The sequence below is a fragment of the Dermacentor variabilis genome, chromosome 4 (assembly GCF_050947875.1).
Source record: "Dermacentor variabilis isolate Ectoservices chromosome 4, ASM5094787v1, whole genome shotgun sequence".
In the NCBI taxonomy this organism is placed as follows: Eukaryota; Metazoa; Arthropoda; class Arachnida; order Ixodida; family Ixodidae; genus Dermacentor; species Dermacentor variabilis.
The window spans coordinates 132,082,529-132,103,352 of record NC_134571.1 but is presented as its reverse complement, the minus strand read 5'-3'; the positions used below and the strand labels follow the sequence as shown (position 1 = coordinate 132,103,352).

At 47.1% G+C, this 20,824-nt stretch overlaps 1 protein-coding gene across 1 annotated transcript in view; it reads left to right on the top strand.

Annotated features, from left to right (window-relative positions):
• Positions 1–20,154, top strand: part of LOC142577946 (uncharacterized) — a 72,947-nt gene extending 52,793 nt beyond the window's left edge. The window contains exons 4-5 of the mRNA XM_075687381.1: positions 18,884–18,925; positions 19,874–20,154. Of these exons, the coding sequence (XP_075543496.1) occupies positions 18,884–18,925; positions 19,874–20,124 (293 nt within the window). The 3' untranslated portion in view covers positions 20,125–20,154. The remainder of the gene's footprint in view (positions 1–18,883; positions 18,926–19,873) is intronic.
• Positions 20,155–20,824: the final 670 nt, after the last annotated feature.

The window sequence follows — 20,824 nt, the reverse complement described above, 5'->3', positions numbered from 1 at the left end:
CTGAATAGACCAATCAAGCGCTCTCCTTGTTCGTAGGAGGTCACTTTTGTTTGCTGAAAAAACGAATAACATTGCCTACACTCAGCGCCTTGTGTTATCTAATTGGCTGACAAAAGGCGAGGATTACGCTCAAGTGGAGAGGGATTCGATGTGGCCGAGTCACTGCACTGAATATCGATAACCGGATGAAGAGGGTGGTGCCGGCGTCTGCGATTGGTCGGCTTTCCCTTACGTAGCTGGTGGTGGCTGGTCGAAAATCGCGGCGGCATCCAACGGAAGCTTATTAGTGACACTAAAACGGATCCTCAGCAAAGAAGAGTTGGCAGAACGCGGTCGTAAACGTTCCGAAAGTGATCGAAAATGCTACACGCCCACGGAAAAAGCTTTATTACACGCTAAGAAACCACGCTCTCCGGCAGGGGCGAGTAGCCAGTGCCTCAACGATCGGCGACAGCCATCTTTTTATTCCTTTCGGAATGGGGCAGCCTGCGGCTATTCAGAAGAAAATTCAGTTTTGTTCGGCATATTAACGCAACTTTAACGCGAACACGTCACTTTGACGTGGTCAGTTTTTGCGGTTTTGTGAGGGCGCTTGACAGGCAGGTGAAGTGGCTGCAGCCTGAAAACTTTAGACCAATAGCCGAGGGCTAATGGCGGAAAGTGTCGAATCAGAAATAACTATATTTTATTTGTTCGGTCGAATCATGCATAATATTTGTGTACACGTCATATCAGATGGGGAGCTGTTGCGGTTTTCATGACGTCGTGTGACAAGCAGGTGAAATGGGGGGTGGTCCAAAAAAGTGTTTACCAATCGCGGAAAGCTGATTGCAGAATTGGAATAGAAAAAATTGGAATAGTTTTACGTTGCAGCGCTCCTGATTTACTGATACCGTCATTTATTCATACACCTATTATTACAGCACGAATCAATAACTTCTATGCTCCTTGAGCGTTCGCCGGTTGCTTCTAAAGTTTAAGGTGTAGAAAGCATGCCACACGGAGCAGCGAGCCACATTTTGCTTGTTCCCTCACCTAAATAAACCTTTCTCATTGGGGAGACCTGCTCAGTGTAAAGTCGTACTTACTTTTCAAAGCCATTTCCTCTAGTAACTTTGCCAATGCGGTCTTTTAAAAGGAAAAATTATGTAATTTCGAAAGAATTACCTCGTTGTTGAAGGGAATCCTGGACCAAAGATTAAATACAATCGAAAAATCTGCTTTATCACTGTATAGCCGTTAGTTCAACGTTTAGTCCACACACTTCGATGGCGAACAATGATTTAGGGGTATGTATATCAGATTACAACACGACGCTCGCAGATGAGTGCCAATCGGAGGAACTCGCATATCAAAGACAGCGAAGCTGTGTCAGGAAATTTTATAATAGTAGAATGTGAAACCGTGCTCCCTGGTGCAGTCGAGGGCAGAAGAAACAGCGGAATCCTAGCAGGTCTTCTGGAAGGGCCGGCGAACGTGGGCTAGGGCCTCTTATATTAAGAGCAAGTGGGATGCTAGGCATAGCCGGGGATACGATGGCTAGATAGGTAGGTGTGGCAGCCGGTGTATGTGGCTGCGTCTACGCGTCATGACCACGAATGGTACTGCTGTAAGGGGCCTGTCACGAATGGCCCATTGTCTGCTACTGAGACTCCTATTGTTGCACGCTTCTTATACTTAAAACATTTAATTTTCACGTTAACACCTGAAAGAAGATGGTGGTATTATATTGAGAGTGCGCACAAAACTCCACGGAGTAATCTTCAAAAGCGGTCATTTATATTGGCACATGAATTTCTTTATCTTTTGTGGGTGAGCGCTCTTCACCGTCTAATAAATGTTAAAGCTCAGCGCAGGACGCGCCTGCTTGTATCGGATGTTGCTGGAATGTTATCGACGGTTCTATTCGCTGTCTGTTGTTGCCGAAGCTTGTTTAATCTGGTTGCATGTATGCGCGACGTGAATGGTGTAGAACTTTCTGGAAAACACGCAGGCACAAGTGATTACTCTACAATGTTCAATGGCTCATGTATAAAAGCTGACGTGCTTGACCCGCTGATGAGATTTTCTACGATCGCCGACCGAGTTCGCCGGTATTGCTGTATATTGCGTAATTTTCTTTGGTGGGCACAAGTTCGCTCAATGAAAATTAGTTTCGTCATTCACAGTTTTACCGCTGTATATACTCACTGCCACTACTACATGACACCTGGTGGAGGTGCTAGTGCGTTCATGTACCGAACGTCCCCGCAATGTCGCGATGAAAGCCCGAGCCAGAAACACCACCGTCACCAAGGACCAGCCAGCTATCAGCAGGCTGCAAGGACTGCCTCCGGAGAACGCACGTTTGCCTGAGAGGACCACGAAGATCGTTAAGAAATCAACAACCACAATGGCAGTACCAGCGTCCCCATTGCGCTGCAACAACCGAGAAAGCCACTTACCTTCTGTGTAGCTTCGTTGGAAGGTACGGAAATCTAGCTCGAAGATTTCGAAAGGATCTCTGCTTTGAAAAATTTGACATCTAAGGGAAAGCAGCGCCCCGTGTACTTCTCCTTTGAAGATGCCGTGTGGACATGTTTCGAGAACCGGAAGTCCACCCTTAAACCGTGGGACCTGCTCTGCAGCAACCTCCCGAGGACCTTCATAAGCATCGCCCTTAAGGAAAGGACCGAAGTTCTATTGGAAGCCCGAATGCAGCTACCGAACGAGAACGTTCCCAAGTTAACGGAAGAAATGAGCCATCTATTCGACCACGCCAACCAAGAAAGAACCGCAGAGAAGAAAGTCCGCCTACTTATGCGTGGTGTGAAAGAAGAACTTTTCCACGGAATGATACGAAGCCCACCAAAGACCGTCGACGAGTTTTTTCGCGAGGCCACCAGCATCAAAAAGGCACCGGAAATGCGGAACCGGCAATTATCCGCCGCACAAACTCAACAATCTACGTTGAAATACAATAACTAATAACTAGTCACCGACAATCTGCGTGACACTATCAGAGCGGTCGTGCGAGAGGAGCTTCAAGCTGTTCCCTTCATCACAGCCTCAAGTGTCTTCGATGGCCGACGTTGTACGCGAGGAACTCCGACAATCACTTGAAGTACTTCAATCGCCACAGCCTCAGCCGGCAGCGATGACGTACGCCGCTGTGACCCGCCGTCTTGTTCTCCCTCCGCGTCTGCGTGAGGGCGCTGTAACGACGCAGGTCCGCCGCCTGCCGCCGCCGCCGCCAGCTCGGCCGCCCGTCGCCCATCGAGCCACCCGAGGAAGACGGACATTGGGCGCGCCCCCGACCGCCACCCGCTCTGCTATCACTGCAGGCAAGCCGGACATGTCTACCCCCTATGCCCATACAGCGAAATGGGACTACGGGGGTTCGTCCTCAATGCTCTCCTCCCCCCCCCCCTTCCCAGTAAGCTGAACGCCTTCGTGATATCACCGATTACCTCGCCGCTACTCAGTGGAGCCCGTGCAGACCATCCCGTTAACCGTCATCAGGCCGCTACCTATCGCCGCACTGCCGTCCATACACTGTCCCAGCACGGGGCCGGTCCATCAGCCCATATCTGGAAAATTAAAAGCAGCAACCGATGGAGGTGCGGTTTCTGTTCGTCGAACTGCCGAAGATCATCGCCCGCTGACGGAGACGCCGAATAGACTATGTCTACGACATAACAACGAAACGCCGCCTTTCAGACGAACCCTGGAAGCAAAGAAATGCACCGGCCAATGACCTGACGTCGTGATGTATCAGCCACACCTCAACACGGCGTAGGATTGATCCTACATCAAGACCTCACTGCAACGAAAGACAATAAACAACGGTCCTCGAGTTCCTTCTCGACGGCCACGCAGTACGCGCCTTAGTAGACACAGGAGCCGACTACTCCGTCATCAGTGGACTATTCGCCGCCAGGCTAAAGAAAGTCAAGATAATATGGGACGGCCCTCAAGTTCGGACAGCTGGAGGACACCTCATTGCGTCGACGCGAATCTGCACGGCAATTATTACAGTTCATGACCGCACCTACCCTGCAACGCTCCTGGTCATCCAACGGTGCTTGCGAGACCTAAATATCAGCGCGGACTTCTTGAACAAACACGGCGCCATCATCGACCTGAGGTCGAAGTCGATAACGCTGTCCAAAGACCAAGCGATTCCGACGGAGAGATCTTCCAGTCAGCATTCCTTGAGTGTACTTGAGGACCTAGTCAACATCCCGCCTCGCTCCAGCATTGTCATTTCTGTCGGAGGCGAAACACCCTCAGATGTAGAAGGCGTCATCGAGGGCGACTAACGTCTACTGCTCGATCGTGAAATTTGCATCGCAAGAGGGATCTCTTCCCTGCACGGAGGGAAAGTGAAAGTTGTGCTAACAAACTTCAGCCAGCTGTTCAAGCATTTCAACAAAGGCACGACGATAGCATACATCAAGGAAACTGTGGAAACCAGCAATGGGTTTGTCCTCTCGGATACTTCCGCATCTACCCCGACGGCCATAGTTCTCAAATCAGACTTCAACATAAATCTGTCTCCCGCTGAGCAACCAGAAACTGCTCAGAAGTCTGCTCCGACAACATAAAGACTGGTTTTCGACCTCATCGATGATTCGACAAAACGCGGTGGCAAAGCATCGCATAATAACGAAACAGTGTGATCGACCACATCGCAAGAGCCCGTATCGAGTTTCGACGCGAGGACTTGAACCTATTGGGCAACAAGTCGACGAAATGCAGCACGAAGACATCATCCAGCCATCGAAAAACACGTGGGCATCTCCTGTAGTCTTGGTGAAGAAAAAGGTCGGAACCCTATGTTTCTGCGTAGATTATCGACGACAGAAGAAGATTACAAAGAAGGTCCTACACCCCCTTCCACGGATTGACGACGCATTAGATCCGCTCTGCAACGCTAAATACTTCTCGTCAATGGCGCTCAAGTCTGGCTACTGGCAAATAGAAGTGCAGAAAACAGGTCGCGGAAAGACCGCCTTCATCACGCCAGACGGCCTCTATGAGTTCGAGGTTATGCCATTTGGACTGCGCTCGGTGCCTGCAACGTTCCACCGCGTGATGGACATAACTTTAGCAGGATGGAAGTGGCAGACCTGTCTTGTTTACTTGGATGAAGTCCTCGTATTCGCCGGGAATTACGACGATTACCTTAGGCGGCTTGCGACAGTGCTAGAGACCATCAAGTCATCAGGACTCACTCTGACGCCGGAAAAGTAGCGCTTTGCCTACGATGAGCTTCTGTTGCTTGGGCACGTCATCAGCAAATCTGGGGTCTGCCCCGACGTGCAGACAGCTGTCATTGCAAAGTTCCCGCAGCCCATCGACAAGAATGCAGTGCGTAGATTCCTTGGCATGTGTGCCTACCAGAGAGCTTTGTGACGCACTTTTCAAGCATCGTTCAGCCGCTGACAAATGTAACCAATTTCATGTCGAGTACAAGTGGGAAACGCCCCAGACAAACGCATTTCAAGGACTCAAACCACGCATGCCATCGCCGCCGGTACGCGCGCTCTTCGACGAAGGCGCCGATACCGAAATCCACACAGACGCCAGTAGCCTAGGCCTCGGTGCCATCTTAGACCAAAGAAAAGACGAACTTGAACGGGTGAAACATTATACTAGCCGGTCGCTGTCAAAGCGGTAGTCAATTATTCTCGCTATCATTTGGGCTACAGCAAAATTCCGCCCTTACCTATATGGTAGGCTATTCAATGTCGTCACCAACCATCACGCGTTGTGTTGGCTAGCTCATTTAAAAGACCCTTCAGGACGACTGACGCGGTGGAGCCTCAGACTATAAGAATATGACATCACTTTACTAAACAAGTCCGGACAAAAACATTGATGCCGATTGCCTATCACGCGTCCTAACACCTTCCTTGGAATAATAAGCGCGGAAGACTTCGTTGAACAGCAACGAGCAGAGGCAGAGCTAAAAGGCCTCGTCGAGTATTTCGGAGAAAATAGCTAAACTGCCTTTAGAGAATTTAAGCGCGGATTGTATTCGTTCACGCCAGAAGAACTCACCACTCCTTGCCAACTACATTCATTTTGTTCCATCTGCGCTGCGTCCAGAAGTGCTGCACGCTCTACATGACGATCTGACCGCTGGGCACCTCGGTTTCTCCCGGGCGCTATCAGGGATACAGGAAAGGAATTACTGGCCGCGCCTGACCGCCGACGTCGCCCGTTACGTCGAGACATGCCGAGGCTGTCGGCGGCGCAAATAACCACCGACAATTTCAGCGGGATTGCTACAGGCGATCAAGCCTTCTTGCCGACGTTTTCAGCAGATTGGGATGGCTTTGTTGGGTCCGTTTCCGACCTCAACATCCCGAATTCAGTTCATCGTCGTGCCGACGGACTACCTGAGCCGATTCGCAGAAACTAAAGCTCTGCCGAAAGGTAGCGCAGCCAAAGTGTCTAAATTTTTCGTCGAGAGCATTCTGCTGTGATATGGTGCACCAAAAATCCTCATCACCGACAGGGGAACGGCCTTTACAGCAGAGCTAACTCATGCAATTCTGCAATACAGCCAGACAAGCCACAGCAGGAAAACTGCCTAGCACCCGCAGACGAATGGTCTCACGGAGCGCCTGAACAAGACCCTCGGTGACATGCTAGCAGTTTACGTCGACGTCGATCATAAAACGTGGGACGCGGTCCTTTCGTACGTAACCTTTGCTTACAACACGGCGGTGCCAGAAACAACACAGGTCACACCCATCAAGCTGGTTTACGGCAGGAACCTTACGACTAGTCTCGACGCCATGTTGCCGCACGTCTGCGATGAAGAGTAGCGCGCTCAAGAAGCCCAAGAGCTCGCCTGCTTGCGGATCAAGAACAGCAGAGATCTGACCGCCTAAACTACAACCTTCGACGACGCTACCTCGAGTACCAGCTCAGCGACCGTGTTTGGGTTCGGACCCCAATAGGCCGACGAGGACTTAGCGATAAGCTTTTACGCTGCAATTTCGGACGCTGCAAGATCATCCGACGCATTGGCGTACTCGACTATGAAGTCGTGCCACAAGATATTTCGCTATAACAGTGGCGCCGCTCACAACCTCAAGTAGACCATATTTTCCACTTCAGCCGTTCTACCAGCGCTAATTAACTTGAGATCTTTGCATAGCTGAACTGTGGACTTTTTTTGGACTGTGTTACTTTGGACTTTGTTTCTTTGTTGTTTTGTTACTTTTGTTTATTAAGTGTCCTTTTGTGTTTCTCTCCTGTTATGTTTGTAGCATCGGACCGATGCCTTTTGAGAAAGGGGAATTCACACGTGAATTTGTTTATCTTTTACGGGTGAGCGCTTTTAGCCGTCTAACAAATGTTATCGCTCAGCGCGGGACGCGCCAGCATGTATCGGACGTTCCTGGAATGTTATCGATGGTTCTGTCCGCTATCTGCTCTCGATGAACCTTGGGTAATCTGACTGCACAAGTGTGCGATGCGAATTCTATCCCACTCTCTGGAAGACATGCGGACACCAGCGATTACTCTGGAAAATTCGGTGGCTCATATATAAAAGCTGTGGTGCTTGACTCGCTGATCAGATTTTCGGCGATCACCGACCGAGTACGCCGCTATTACTGTGTTTTGTGTAACTTGCGTTTTTGGGTACAAGTTTGCACAATAAACAGTTCGCTTCGTTGCCCACAGTTTTACCGCATATAGTTGGTTGACATGCTCACCCAAATGCCCGCTGCGCTCGTAATCACGATACTTGTCCGAGTTCCTAGAATTTATTTAGCAATTGATGGAGTAAGGTGAATACTCTAGTGAAGTTAGTGAAACCGAAGCTTTTTGGGCTTCGAGACAGAGTGAAAGTCTTTCTGCACAAAAGAAAACTAACCGGAGGAGCACAACTTACTTTATGCCAAATCGCCATTTCGGTTAGAAAGGTGCACGCCATTGCCTAAAATTCCACTTATTTTGGCACCACGAGACATAGAACATTCGTGGAAACGTCGGCTTGCATTGCGCCGCGTACAGAAAATGCTTCAACCGCATTAGTCGCGCGTGAGCGGCACTTCGAGGAGCAATTCGTTGAGCGCATGGTGCAGATTCCGAGTGCGCATCTGCAGTTATTGAGTGGCACTATCCCTTTGATGCTAGCCCTCGCACCAGATGATAGCAAACTCCCGGAGAAAGGGTAGGCAGGGCTTCGATGGGCTGCCAGCAGCTGAAGTAATCCTGAAAAAATAGTGAGCCTAACTTGCACACCGTTCAAGCAAATGGGCGGCGAATAAATATGACGCATGTTAAACAATTGAAGAATGAGTATTGCTGCACAAGGGAGTAAGTGTACCGGTTCAAACACGGTCGAAGAAATTATTCTCAGAAGCTTGTAGACGTTTTGGCAAGGACGACAATAAATTTCAAAAACGACGTAGCAGATTAAAATAGAATTCCCAGTACAGCGGACGCAGTTCACACGCACACACACACAAAAAAAAAACACTGCCGTGTGCAAATTAACAGGCAGATTTCTCTTCCTTTTCCCAGCTCAAGCCCTCTCAAGTGCTAAACTGTGAGCAACACAAACTTTATTGTAGGAATAGCAGCACCAAGCTTATCAGCTTCTTCCCTGCTGTTCTTTGAGAAGAGCAAGAACTTGGCTTCTGAGTGTATTCCAGAAAACAAAAAGTACCTTACGCTGCGCTACATGTATTCTGAGCGCTGTGATAGATTGCAGTGTTTCATTTAAGGATATAATTTCCTGTAAATGCTTGCGTTGGTAGTTTATGCGTGTGATCAAAGAATTAGGCTTTTCATTTAATTTACGACCAACAATGATACGACCACCAAGAGTGCAAACTGATATTTCGCATGCTACAAGCTTCTATTCTCATCTAGATCATACAGCTAATAAAAGATGATCGAACGCGTTAAGAAATAGTTTTCTTTTACAGAAAAACGCGTTGAGTTCTATTGACAAAATAGGCCGTTGATTTACATTGCAAACGCGTACAGCTTGACACAAATTTCCGTACATCTACTTTATGTTAGCACCCATACCGGCAAAGAAAGCCAGATAGTTTAGTTACTAGAATATCAATGTGTATTCCATTGTATTTTACATCCCTTCAGACGAACAAATTCTCATTACGCATTTCGTGGTATGAGATTACTCCCTCTGCCAGTTACATTCGCATGCAGCATCAACATATTCATACGTACCACAAATTTCAACTCCACCTCTTCCATTCGAAGAACTTATTAAGGGCTTCTCGTCAGTGCAAAACTTGTGCTGCTCTTCGTAGGCTTAATTTTTACGTGTTAGTGAAACAAACCAGCGTTAAGAGCTCTATATATTTTGCCTCTCCAATTTTGAGACAAAACGTTTTACGGACAAAAAAATATAAGTTGTGGGGTTTTATGTGCTAAAACCACTGTCTGTTATTAGGCGCGCTGCTGTAGGGGACTCCGAAAATTTGGACCACCTGGGGTTATTTAAGCTGCACCTAAATCTAAGTGCGCGGGTGTTTTCGCATTTCGCCCCAATCGATATGCAGCAGCGGCGGCTGCGATTCGACTCCGCGACCGCGTGCTTAGCAGCCCAACACTACAGCCACTAAGCAACCACATCGGGTGGCTGAAGGATAAGGCAAGCTCGTTACTGTCACAAGTGACAGAGCTCCGCTGCATTCAGAAACCTGCAACCGTGAATGGCACCACTTCGAAGACCGTTAAGAAGGGGCGTATTCGGTGGCGGTGACTTTCGGCGATTGTATCGCCGAAAGCCGCGTTCTGACTGGCTAGTTCAGTAATACCGGATGCACTGATTGGCTGGTTGGGCACGGTGTCACGCGAAGGCGATAGTATCGCCGAAATGAACGTCGCAAAATACGTCCATAGGACAGCGACTTCGTAGCAATGCCTTTTTCCGATGCTAATGCCATTCGGTGATTTTCGCGTTCGTGGGTGGCCTGGTTCGAGGCTCCGCCCGAAGCGGAGCGTCTCTTGACCACTCACGAGCGCGAAAAGAGCGAAAGGCATTAGCACAGGGTAAGGGCTCCGCTACAAAATCGCACCCCAGCTGAAATGCAGTGATAACTACACGGCATTTCTACTGTGATACGGCAACACCAGCTTATCTCGACTGCTAATTGGTTGATTCTTTAATCCATTTTAAATCCAAGTGCTTATGGAATGTGTACGTTGTCTGCGGTTTTCCCTGATTGGATACCCCCTCACGCCATCTGGACGTAGTGAGTGGGCTGCAGATTTTTGCTTCAGATGCCTGATCCTTTTGCGAATAATTGCTTCGGTATGTTGTTGTCCACGGGCAAGCAGCCTGAGCCTCAAATAGGAAGGCGCATCCCTTGGTCTTATCGTACAGATTTTCCCTTCTAACTTCGTTCGTGTTATTCTTGTAAATGTCGATGGTCTGATTTGGTTGCATTCTTTGAATCTGATTGATCGTTTTTGCCTCTTTAGATTTCCTTTTGATGACTCCTGGTTGTCTAATTACACTTTCACTTAGCCTGTACCTGGCTACCAACTTTCTTGACCTCTACCTCCCTTCTGTTTGCGAGATTTTCAGGTACAGATACTTGTGCACTTTAGCCAGGCACTTATTTTTTTCATTTGGTTTCCTTGTTCTTCCTCCAAGCAACCTTTGTTCTGCGTGTTTCTGATTTTAAACGAGGCCCGACACAGGTATCCCTGCACGGCCTCCTTTGTGGTTTTAGCATGGGCTCCCGAAGCCAACCGGCCCTCCAATTTTTGGTTAACTTGGAGCCATGATAAAGTATCCGAATTTAAGCGCAGAATGGAATTCACGAACGTTAGCGCTGTCAAACACACATAAATACACGCACACACGCGCACACAAACAAGGTTTTACTTTTTTTCTCAGTGTTTCATTTTATAAAGTTTCAAGAGCATCAGCAGTTGTTTCGTGCCGCATAGCACGCACCTGGAGCGTTCGCATGGGCGGAAAACTTCCCTCGCTTCTAAGCTCGTGTGGTTGCAGGCGCATTGCCGCCTTCAGAGGGTTTCTAACAAGTAGCGATTACTATGATCGAAACGCTGCTTGAAAGTAGTTCTGGGAGTTAAGTGGTGAGAATGCAATGAATGGCGAACAGGGAGCCCTGCCATAGACAAGCAAGTTATCGGTGTTTCAGGCGCCATCTGCAGCCTGACCGTTTAAGCTATCGAGGTGTAGCTAGTTTCGCTAGCAGTAAAGCTATTCGTTGATGTGATGAAAGGAAACTTTGCCCCGGAGCATACGACATGTAGAAAAATATTGCTACTACGCAACTATACATAAGGAGAAAATTTCCAAGCAAACACGGAAAGGCAAATTCTCAGTTTCGTCAAAAGATTGCAATTCATATCGCTACACTAACCATACAGCCATAGTAATGCGCATGGACACTTACGCACGTTCAGTGAAGGTCTTTTTTATAGCGTTAAGGTTGCGTGATTTGACGTTTTCAGCTAATACTGTACGGAAAGGGTCAGGCAACAAAACCTTAAACATGCGCTACGATATTTGATGTTAATTCCAACATGTCGAAGACAACTTGGTCATCCGGTATGCCATGAAGTTCCTCAGCGAGGAGTTATCAGCCCAGCATTATTTCACATAGCACTGATTCGCCTGGTGAGCGAACTTCCAGCTCACATCCACATTAGCGCATATGCAGATGTCATCTGCATCCAAGCTTCTGGTACAACTACAGCCACAGCTACGTGTGAAATTACAACGTTCTATGTCATCTACTTCACGATACAAACGGCGTCAGGATTTGCTCTTAGCTGCTGAAAAATGTGCCGTGGTTGCATTCACGCCCAAATGCGTCTGCCACATCCCGATCTCCATAAACTGTGTTATAATACCTTATGTCTACCACCACAGATTCTTGGGCATCATCATTGACCGCGGTTTGTCATGGTCGAGGCATGTTATTATGTTGAAGCAAAAACTTAATCTGTTTTGCCATGTTCTTCGCTTCTTAGCAGGCATGAAATGGGGCCCCATGCAAGGCTCATTACTACGACTTTATCAGTCTCTATTCGTAGGCTACATTCGATGCAGCCTCCCGATACTCTGAAACTTGAGTATTCCATGCTTACGGACATTAGAGAGCGTTCAAGCGCAGGCACTCAAAATATGCCTCGACTTGCGACGGCATGCTTTCATTAAAGGCACAATTGCGGAAGCCCGCGTATGCCCATTATCGGTATACCTGTCCCACAAACCGCTTCGTGTATTTTTACGATCCCTGACACGAAACCACTGCCATTCATTGACGTCGGTTTTACATGAGAGGCCGGACAGCGATCTCAAAAGTGCACTCCGCTGCCATCTACCCCACATAACATCAGGGTACGCCTTTCCATATCATCCCGTCAAACCACCGTGGCTGATGGTTCAACTTTCCGAATGCGTTCATGTCCCCGGCATACTGAGTGAATCCTTGGTTCCCGTTAGCGGACTACAACTTGCTCTGGCATACATCTTGTCAGAATACCAGATATATGTTCATGTTTACACAGACGGCTCCGCGTCACCAAAGGCGTCGACAGCAGCTGTGGTGATACCAGTCCAACAGATGACTCGATGTTGCATTCTAGATCATAATTCTACATCAACCACTGCAGAGCTTGTGGCTATTCGGGAAGCGATTCGCCACATCTGCGGGGAAAGGCCTCAAGAGTGCTGCATTTCGACAGACTCAATACCCACGCTGCATACATTGGTATGCTTCCTGCGTCACACCGCATATAAGATTCTGGCACTATAGATCATCGAGCTATTTTCATGTGCTCAAGAAAAACAGCACCGCATAGTGTTCCAATGGTTCCCGGAAGACTGTGGGCTCAATGGTAATGAGATGGCTGATGCTGCAGCAAGGCGCGGCCTCAGCAATGGCGTGCGAACTGTACTGCCATTCTCCAGATCAGACATCACATGTCTTCTGTCGGAAGTAATGAGGAGTGCGACGAAAAGATAATGGGCCCAGCCAGACGCTCGTCACGTCCGCCTTAAAAGGCTGGATCCCGATATGCAATTTTCTGTTCTGCGTGGAATTTCAGGCCCTCATACATGCCTGATACACAGACTGCAATTAGGCGTCGCCCTCGCGCGCAAATACTTGCACATCATTGGGCAGACAGACTCACCGGACTGTTCAGTGTGTGGCATTGTAGAGACTGTAGACCATGTGCTCGTGCTATGCCCTGTGTATGCCCGCGAAAGACTGACTATGGGAGCTACCTTGAGATATTTATACAACAGACCACCGTCGGAGGACCTCTTGCTTGGCGCATGGCCACAGAGTTGGCAGACGATAGAGAGAATGCCTGCTCTTTCACGTTTCTTAGGCGACACGGGCCTACACTCACGTTTCTGATAACATTTAAGCAATGTGTCCTTCACCTCGTTCCTCCCATTGTCATCATCCATTGTGACCCTTTTTTCCCCTCTTCTCCTTCCCTTACGAAGAGTAGCAGGCCAGATGCTCCCATTTTGCGACCGATCTCTCTACATTTTCCAATAATTGAACTATTACTTCTTCTTGCTCCAGTAGGCCAGGCATGGAATTCTGTGCTTAGTTTCGCCGCTCATGAAGACGCGAGAACTGCTGAAAAAGTTCACATATTGCACGGGTTCGGTGCTTATTCTTTATGAATCAGGGGAATTCAGCAACGGAGGACCCTCATAGCTAACTTGCTGGCGGTAAACGACGGCAGGAGACTGGCTGAGGAAAATTCTCACCGAATCAGGAGCCGAGGACGCTGCCATACTTGAGGATATTAGTCATAAGCGCCACTGAAGCACTACATATTGGCGGCTCGCCAAATAACGTACCGTAGCATTGCATGTCTGAGGAAGAGTGAAAAAATGAGCTACAACGTACGCGTACTCAATCAAATATATTTCAACATGACCGTAACGCTTCACGGTTGCCCGCATGCGCATTACAAAGCTGCTTACTGGGTGGTCTGTTCTAGGTGAGCAGGTTTAGCATCAGAATTGAAACTTCCGCAGCAGACACGAAAAGTGTCAGTGTTTACATTAGTCAGGTGGGTGTTTTCGAAATGTCTAAGCTGTAGACATTTCAAGAACTAATGTAGGTTCAACGGGGACGCCGTTCATGGATAAACTGGTGGGGATCTCAGCGGCACGGGCCAGCGGGAACCTAATTCGGCGCTGCGCAATTTTTACAGTGTAGAACCATTGTGTGGGTGCTAGAAGCGTTGCAAGAAGTGAGAAAACACACAAATACAATTTCGCACACAAAGCACAATTTGTAACTTGTGGAAGCCGGTGGGTTTTAGGTCGTGCTATGGCAGATCAACCAACATGGAGTCAATAATATTCTAATCACGGTATCTCTTGTATCACACTTTCGCACTATACTTGCGGAACGTTTGGAAGGTTCTGGTTACACGCGACTATCTTCTTTATCAAGACGTCGCGAAACATGCACTGGAGAAATGTAACGGCAACTGTCGCAGAAACGCATTAAAATAACTTATTCTAACCCTTTCGACTCGTGACGCCATTTGTCCTGGAATTTTAACGTCCACAAACTTTGTTTAAAAATATACACATCATTGAAATGCAATGCTTAAAGTATATAAATGAATAAACAGCACGGTACCTATGTGACGTACGCTGAATCATGCATCCTACGAAGAGGCTGGTGCCTCACGCGGTTGATTTAAGCGTTGGAAACTGAAATAAAAATTTAGAGGCGCTTTTGCATGGAGGGAAGCTTCAGTTGTAAATAGTTCAATGAAACAAATATTACCTTTTTACTTACTACAACAATTCAGTTTGATGTTAACCCGCCGTGGTTGCTTAGTGGCTATGGTGTTGAGCTGCTGCGCACGAGGTCGCGGGATCGAATCCCGGCCACGGCGGCCGCATTTCGATGGGGGCGAAATGCGAAAGCACCCGTGTACTTATATTTAGGTGCACGTTAAAGAACGCCAGGTGGTCGAAATTTCAGGAGTCCCCCACTACGGCGTGCCTCATAATCAGAAAGTGGTTTTGGCACGTAAACCCCATAATTTAATTTTAATAATCAGTTTGATGTTAAAAAGCAGTTCGCTTACTTTATACTGTCACATGGTAGTGACGGTGAAGAAAACAGCAATACGGTGGAATACAAAACTGGCATTTATTGGGCGAACCTGTGCCCACAAAAACAGGCTACACTTATAGCACAATGATAGCGGCGAACACGGTCGGCGATCGTCGGAAATCTGATCAGCGGGTCAAGCGCGTCGGCTTTTATAGAGCAGTCGTCGAATGCTCCAGACTAATCGTTCGGACCCGAGTGCCTTCCACAGAGTTCTACACCATTCGCGTCAGGTGATGAAATCAGATAACATAAGGTTCGGCGCAACAGACAGCGGATAGAAGCATCGATAACTTTCCAGAAACTTCGGGTACATGCAGGCGCGTCCCACGCTGTGCGATTACATTTGTTAGGCAGCGAAACGTGGTTGCCCGGTAAAGATAAGTACACGTGTCAATACTGTGCTGTTCCAGGTCAGAAATAGAACCGAATACGTTCATCCAATTTCTATTTATGTCGCACGGTGTGCGTGTATTACAAGGTTAAGGAGGCCGACTGAGGGTATTCGAGAAGTTGGTGGAGGAGAAATAAACTTTATTTAAGGCCAACACTAGCGCCCACTAAAGTAGAGCGCTTTCTCCGCTAAGGCCCGTTGTTGATCCGCCGAGTCCGAATGAAGCCAAGCACTTCAGGAAGGAGAGGAATGGTAACGAAAATAATGAGAGGTATTGGCAGGGTTATATAAGTACAGAATTTCTTCTCTCTCTGCCCTTATCTCCGAACTGTAGGAGGTGTGAGCTGTGCTACGCCACTTGAAGTTGTAGATCATTAGTGGCGTGAGAAGAGCGTTCGTTTAAACTTTGCGAAGGATATGTGCTTGGCCCTTGTTGAGTGAAGGATGATGTTGGAGCAAGATAGTACAGTTTTCCTTGATGCTATTGTAGTGCTCAGCTAGTTGCTCTTTGTACGTGTCCGCGTCTTCCACTGTCTTTGGATTTGGCCAGGGAGTCGAGAGCGCGCGGTGGTTAATTTCGCTGGCACGTTTATGAACCAACATATTTCCCTCGATCCCAGCATGGCGAGGAACTGAACGCCGGGTAATGTTCGGTTTCCGGTTACAGGATTCTGTTAGGATGTCATGTAGGTGTGTTTCCAACAGTCCGTGGTGTATGTCGCGAGTGGCTTAGCCGGACTCGGTGTTAAGGTTGGGGTTAGTGGACTAGTGCTTAGTGAGTAGAGGGGCTTCTTGTATGGCATATATTATCGCTTGAGTTCCCAGAGTTACTATGTTACCAGGGTTGGAAAATGGCCCACCTGTTTGGATGATCGGTGCTGTCTTTCCAGGTGTGTATATTGCATACGCGTATGACCCCATGACAGAGCGTGTGGCGTCCGTGTATATCGCGATGCATTTCCTGTCTATGTGGAGACGTTTTGCTTGCGCTTGACGTCGACAGTCATGTAGGTGTGGCTTCATAAATTTTAGTATGTTTGGAAATGCAATGCTGCGTGGTAGCGGAGGGCTTCGACTAACTGGTGTCCACTGGATAGGGGCGAACCCTGCTCGTTTCAGGATGTCGCATCCTTGCTCCGTACAAGACAAGCGCCCTACTTGTCTGTCTCGGTGTTGTGTTAGTTCGGCGAAAGTGTGAAAGTGGCCCGTGTGTTGAAGGCGATGACTTAAGATGTATATCGGTAGACACAGGGCGGCCTTGTGAAGGATGTTGCATGAAGACTAGAGTTTTCGAGTTTGTTTTTGTGTCAGTATTAGAATGGGGCGGTGTACAGACGCCTACACACGAGCGCAGTCACGAGCTGTGTTGCTTGTTCTTGTTTCAGTCCGTGTTTTTTGCTAATGATCCTTCGCATTAGGTGGGTGAGATTTCGGCAGTATTTTTGATATTGTATAACGTTAAACTTAGCATACTTGTGGTGATTTGCGATAAAGCCGAGTATTTGGCACGATGTAACCTTCGACATGTGTTTGCCTAATAGGGTGAATTGTATCAGGATGTTTGTTTTGTTTTGGTATTGTGTTCGATTCATGAGAAGAAACTCCTACTCTTCTACTGAAGATTCGAGTCCGGCTTTGTGTAAGTGGTCCCCTATGGTGTCGACTCCTTCCTGGACGGTCATTTCTACGTCTCCTGGAGATCCGGTTTCACACCATAGGGTAATGTCGTCGACTTAGAAAGTGTAGTGTATGTTAGAGATTGTGGATTGTTCCCTTTATAGCGCTCTCATGCAAAGATTAAAAGGGTGGGAGACATAATCGATCCATGAGGTGTTCCACGTAAAATATGGATAGGGAAGGAAAGAGACTGCGCTGCCTTGAAGCGTGATGTCCTACCTTTGAGGAAACTGCGTATTTGTACATGTTGGCGCCGCATCCACTGCCATGAACCAAATTCAGAATGTGATTGTGTTTAACATTATCAAATGCCTTTTTTCCATCTATTGTGAGAAGGGCTTGGGTCATTGCTGTCTTTAGCTGCAGAAGCGTGGTCTGTGGTATGAGAAGAAAGTCCTGTGTGGAAATGTTCTTGCGATAGCCTATGAGCTGGTGCGGAAAATGTTTTGTGTTATACAAATGTTCTTCTAATCTGTTCAGTGCAAATCGTTGCATTGTTTTGCCTTTATATGATGTTGATGATATTGGTGTGAGGTTGCAAAGCGTAGCTTTTTTAGCTGGTTTTGGGATCATGGTAATGTGTGATGTTCTGCATTCGTCTGGGAGGGCGCACGTGTTTCAGTGCTCGTTTATGTGGAAGGGAAGCGGTTCTTTATTTCCGTCGGGCCCATTACGCGGAAGAGTATATGTGATGCCTTCAGGGCCCGGCACCGTCGCCCTAATGTTTTGAAACAATGCTATGTTTAGCTCTTCCACAGTGAAGTCGGCATCGATGTTGTCGCTTGGGGGGCCCGTAAATTCTTTGTACAGTGGCTGACGTGCCGCAGGTATGTAAAAGGTTCGAATATCATCAAATGTTTTCTTTTTACCTTGTGTGCTGGTGTCTTTCTGGATGGTAGGGATCACTTGTTTCTTTTGGCATAGCAGGGCACGCAAAAACGCCATGTATGCTTTTGTGTCTAACGCATCCTGCAAGGATGTTTAGAACATGGTAAGGTTGGTCAGACCAACTGGGAATGTGGTCCAGCGCACATCAGACGCCAAAAAAAAGAGTGCTAGCTAGATTCGACGAATTGTGGTGAACTACGGAGATTGCTGTGGAAACGAAGTGCATAAAACTTATCTCAATGTGTATTTTAAGGGTGTGTGAGTCAAGATGGCGGCGCCTCATGTGTTAAGACCCATACGTGTCGTGTGGTTTCTTCGTGCACTAGCGTTGCTCAGCAGCACGTTCCTATGTCGACAACTGTTCTCAACGTTTTCCCTTTCGTTTAAAGAGAGCAGAATCATCACGCCCCAGATTTGGTCTTCTAGCAAGCGGCCAGTGTTGTACCGAATCTTCTTTGAACGGCAATAAGGACAATTTGCTTCAAATATCCGTTCTTCTATGTGCATGCTCCTGCAATAAAGTGCCTTGCGTTTTCTGTGCTACGTAAAAAATAGGCTCGGCGACACCGATACCAAAGCCTCTGTAACTAACACTCCCTTTTAAGTAACCGTGCCTATACATCTTTGTCTCTGAACAGGTTGGGTCTTCTGGACGCCATAATATTGTGTGATACTAACCTGTTTCCGCTATACATTTACCTTTCTCTTTCTAGTGGTTGTCTAACTTTCTTTAATCCACAAAATGTTTACTTTTTCACATAAAACAGGTGTAAAATATATATGTTTTATCTATATTTAGCTCCCAGCCCCGAAGAAGCAGTCATAGACACTGGATACAACGGTAAGTATCGCCTACTGCCCTGTTTTGAAGGACAGTATTCATTCACGTATAACACTTAAATGGTAAAGACGTCATTCTTCATATCGGGTTATTGTAGAGCTTCCAGTGCTTCGTAGCGGCAGTCCGTTCGCCCTCAGTGCGTTTTTGGCCCATTTTCTTCTTTTACATTTAGGAAGTGCACTAGTTGCACTCTTTTTTGCGGTTTTTTGGTCGCCTAATGTTATAATATCATTTCAAGTCGAAAGTAGACTCTAAAATGTAGAACACTACGGTTAATCTGCAAGAAGAAATATTTTGTGATCGTTGGTTGCATTCTGTAATATCGCTGACTGCAAAAAAAAAATTGGATTTCATAACGTCCTTACACATTACCAGCTGCAGCGGGGCGTGCTAGCAACTAGTGCTTGTTATTAAAGCAGATGCGTAGATATTTAGTGACGATACTTTTACACGTGGAGCTGAGGAAATTTTATGGTTATATTTGTGTCACAATGTTGCCAAACTTATGATATATGGCTGTTCACTGAAGTTTGTCAGTTACAATGGGCTTGAAACGTACATATCTATTTGGCGTCAATGAAGAACAGAAGAAAGTCGGAAGAAGTGGATGATGTAAATCGTCTTGCGTCCAGCAGGTGCACTGCGAGAACATCTTTGGCTTCGGGATGCAGCCATGGGCGTATAATATTTTACAGCAGAAGCTAACAGGATGTTAGCTTCTGCTGTAAAATATTGGTTTTTTTGAAACGAACTATTCTCGCCTAATACCGGCTAATACCATGTCGGTTGCCAAAAATGTTGAGCTGTGCGCGAAAATTCATTCGCAGTTGCATTCAACAGTCCTAAGCAGCCAGCGCACAATTCCCGGCCAGTGTACTGCGCCGCCACGTACTTCAGAAATGGATACTTCATTCAGCCTGCAATATAACTGCCCTTTATCTTCTTCAGGAACTGGCATCTCCGGTAACCCAAGGTCCAAGGAAAGTGCAGTAATACAAATAAGGTGCGGTAATTGCATCTGCAAACTTTTTGTGATGATAGACCAATATGGATCAGAAATGGGCTGCACACAAGCGGTGAAAAAATTAATGTGTTCTTGCCCACCCACAAGCTGCTATATGACCCAAACTACGAAGTGTCTAGAAAAGTGGGCCACCGGAATGTGCAAGTATGAAAGCCTGCTGTTCACTTGCCCCTGATTTCGCAATAAAGGCCTCGTTATCAAACTCCGCCCTTTTGGTGTGACTGTTCTATGCTTAAACGTCGAATTTTCCAAGCAATATCACACAGATATGGAGGCACCCCTGTCGTCTCAAGGCAGGAATATGTTCCTGTCCAACTCATTTCAATTCTATATGGATTATTTATCAGGCCATTAGCGTCTCTGGATTATTACACATTGGCGTACTGCCCATTTTCGACGTGCGGTTTGCGTCATCGCTGACTGTACGACAGCTGAGAAAGTCTTCTGCTTCCACAAATAGGAAGACATTCGTAAGTACCATCGCTTTATACTATCGGAGGGCGTCTCTTTCCGGAATAAATAAACTGAAAGAATTGCTCAAATTCGCAGCTTTCTTTACTTTCGTATGTGATGCAAAGCCGAGTTTGGTTCCACAGAGTTTGAGCCCCTCTGAAATAGATGAATCCCGTGTGTATGAGAAGCACTATTTTCGATTTGCTGATTCAAAAAATAAACTTTCGCTGAAATGTGTACTGTAATCATGGCTTTGTTGTGCAATCTTGTGCCTCTTTGGCTTTTGAAACTTCAGGGCTGCTATTCAGTGCGCGCATAACGTAACTATGCAAATTGTAACGATTCAGAAACCAACGTAATTCTGTACGTTCCCAACAATTTTCATTCGACGTTGCGGATGTCATACCAGTTATATGTCATAT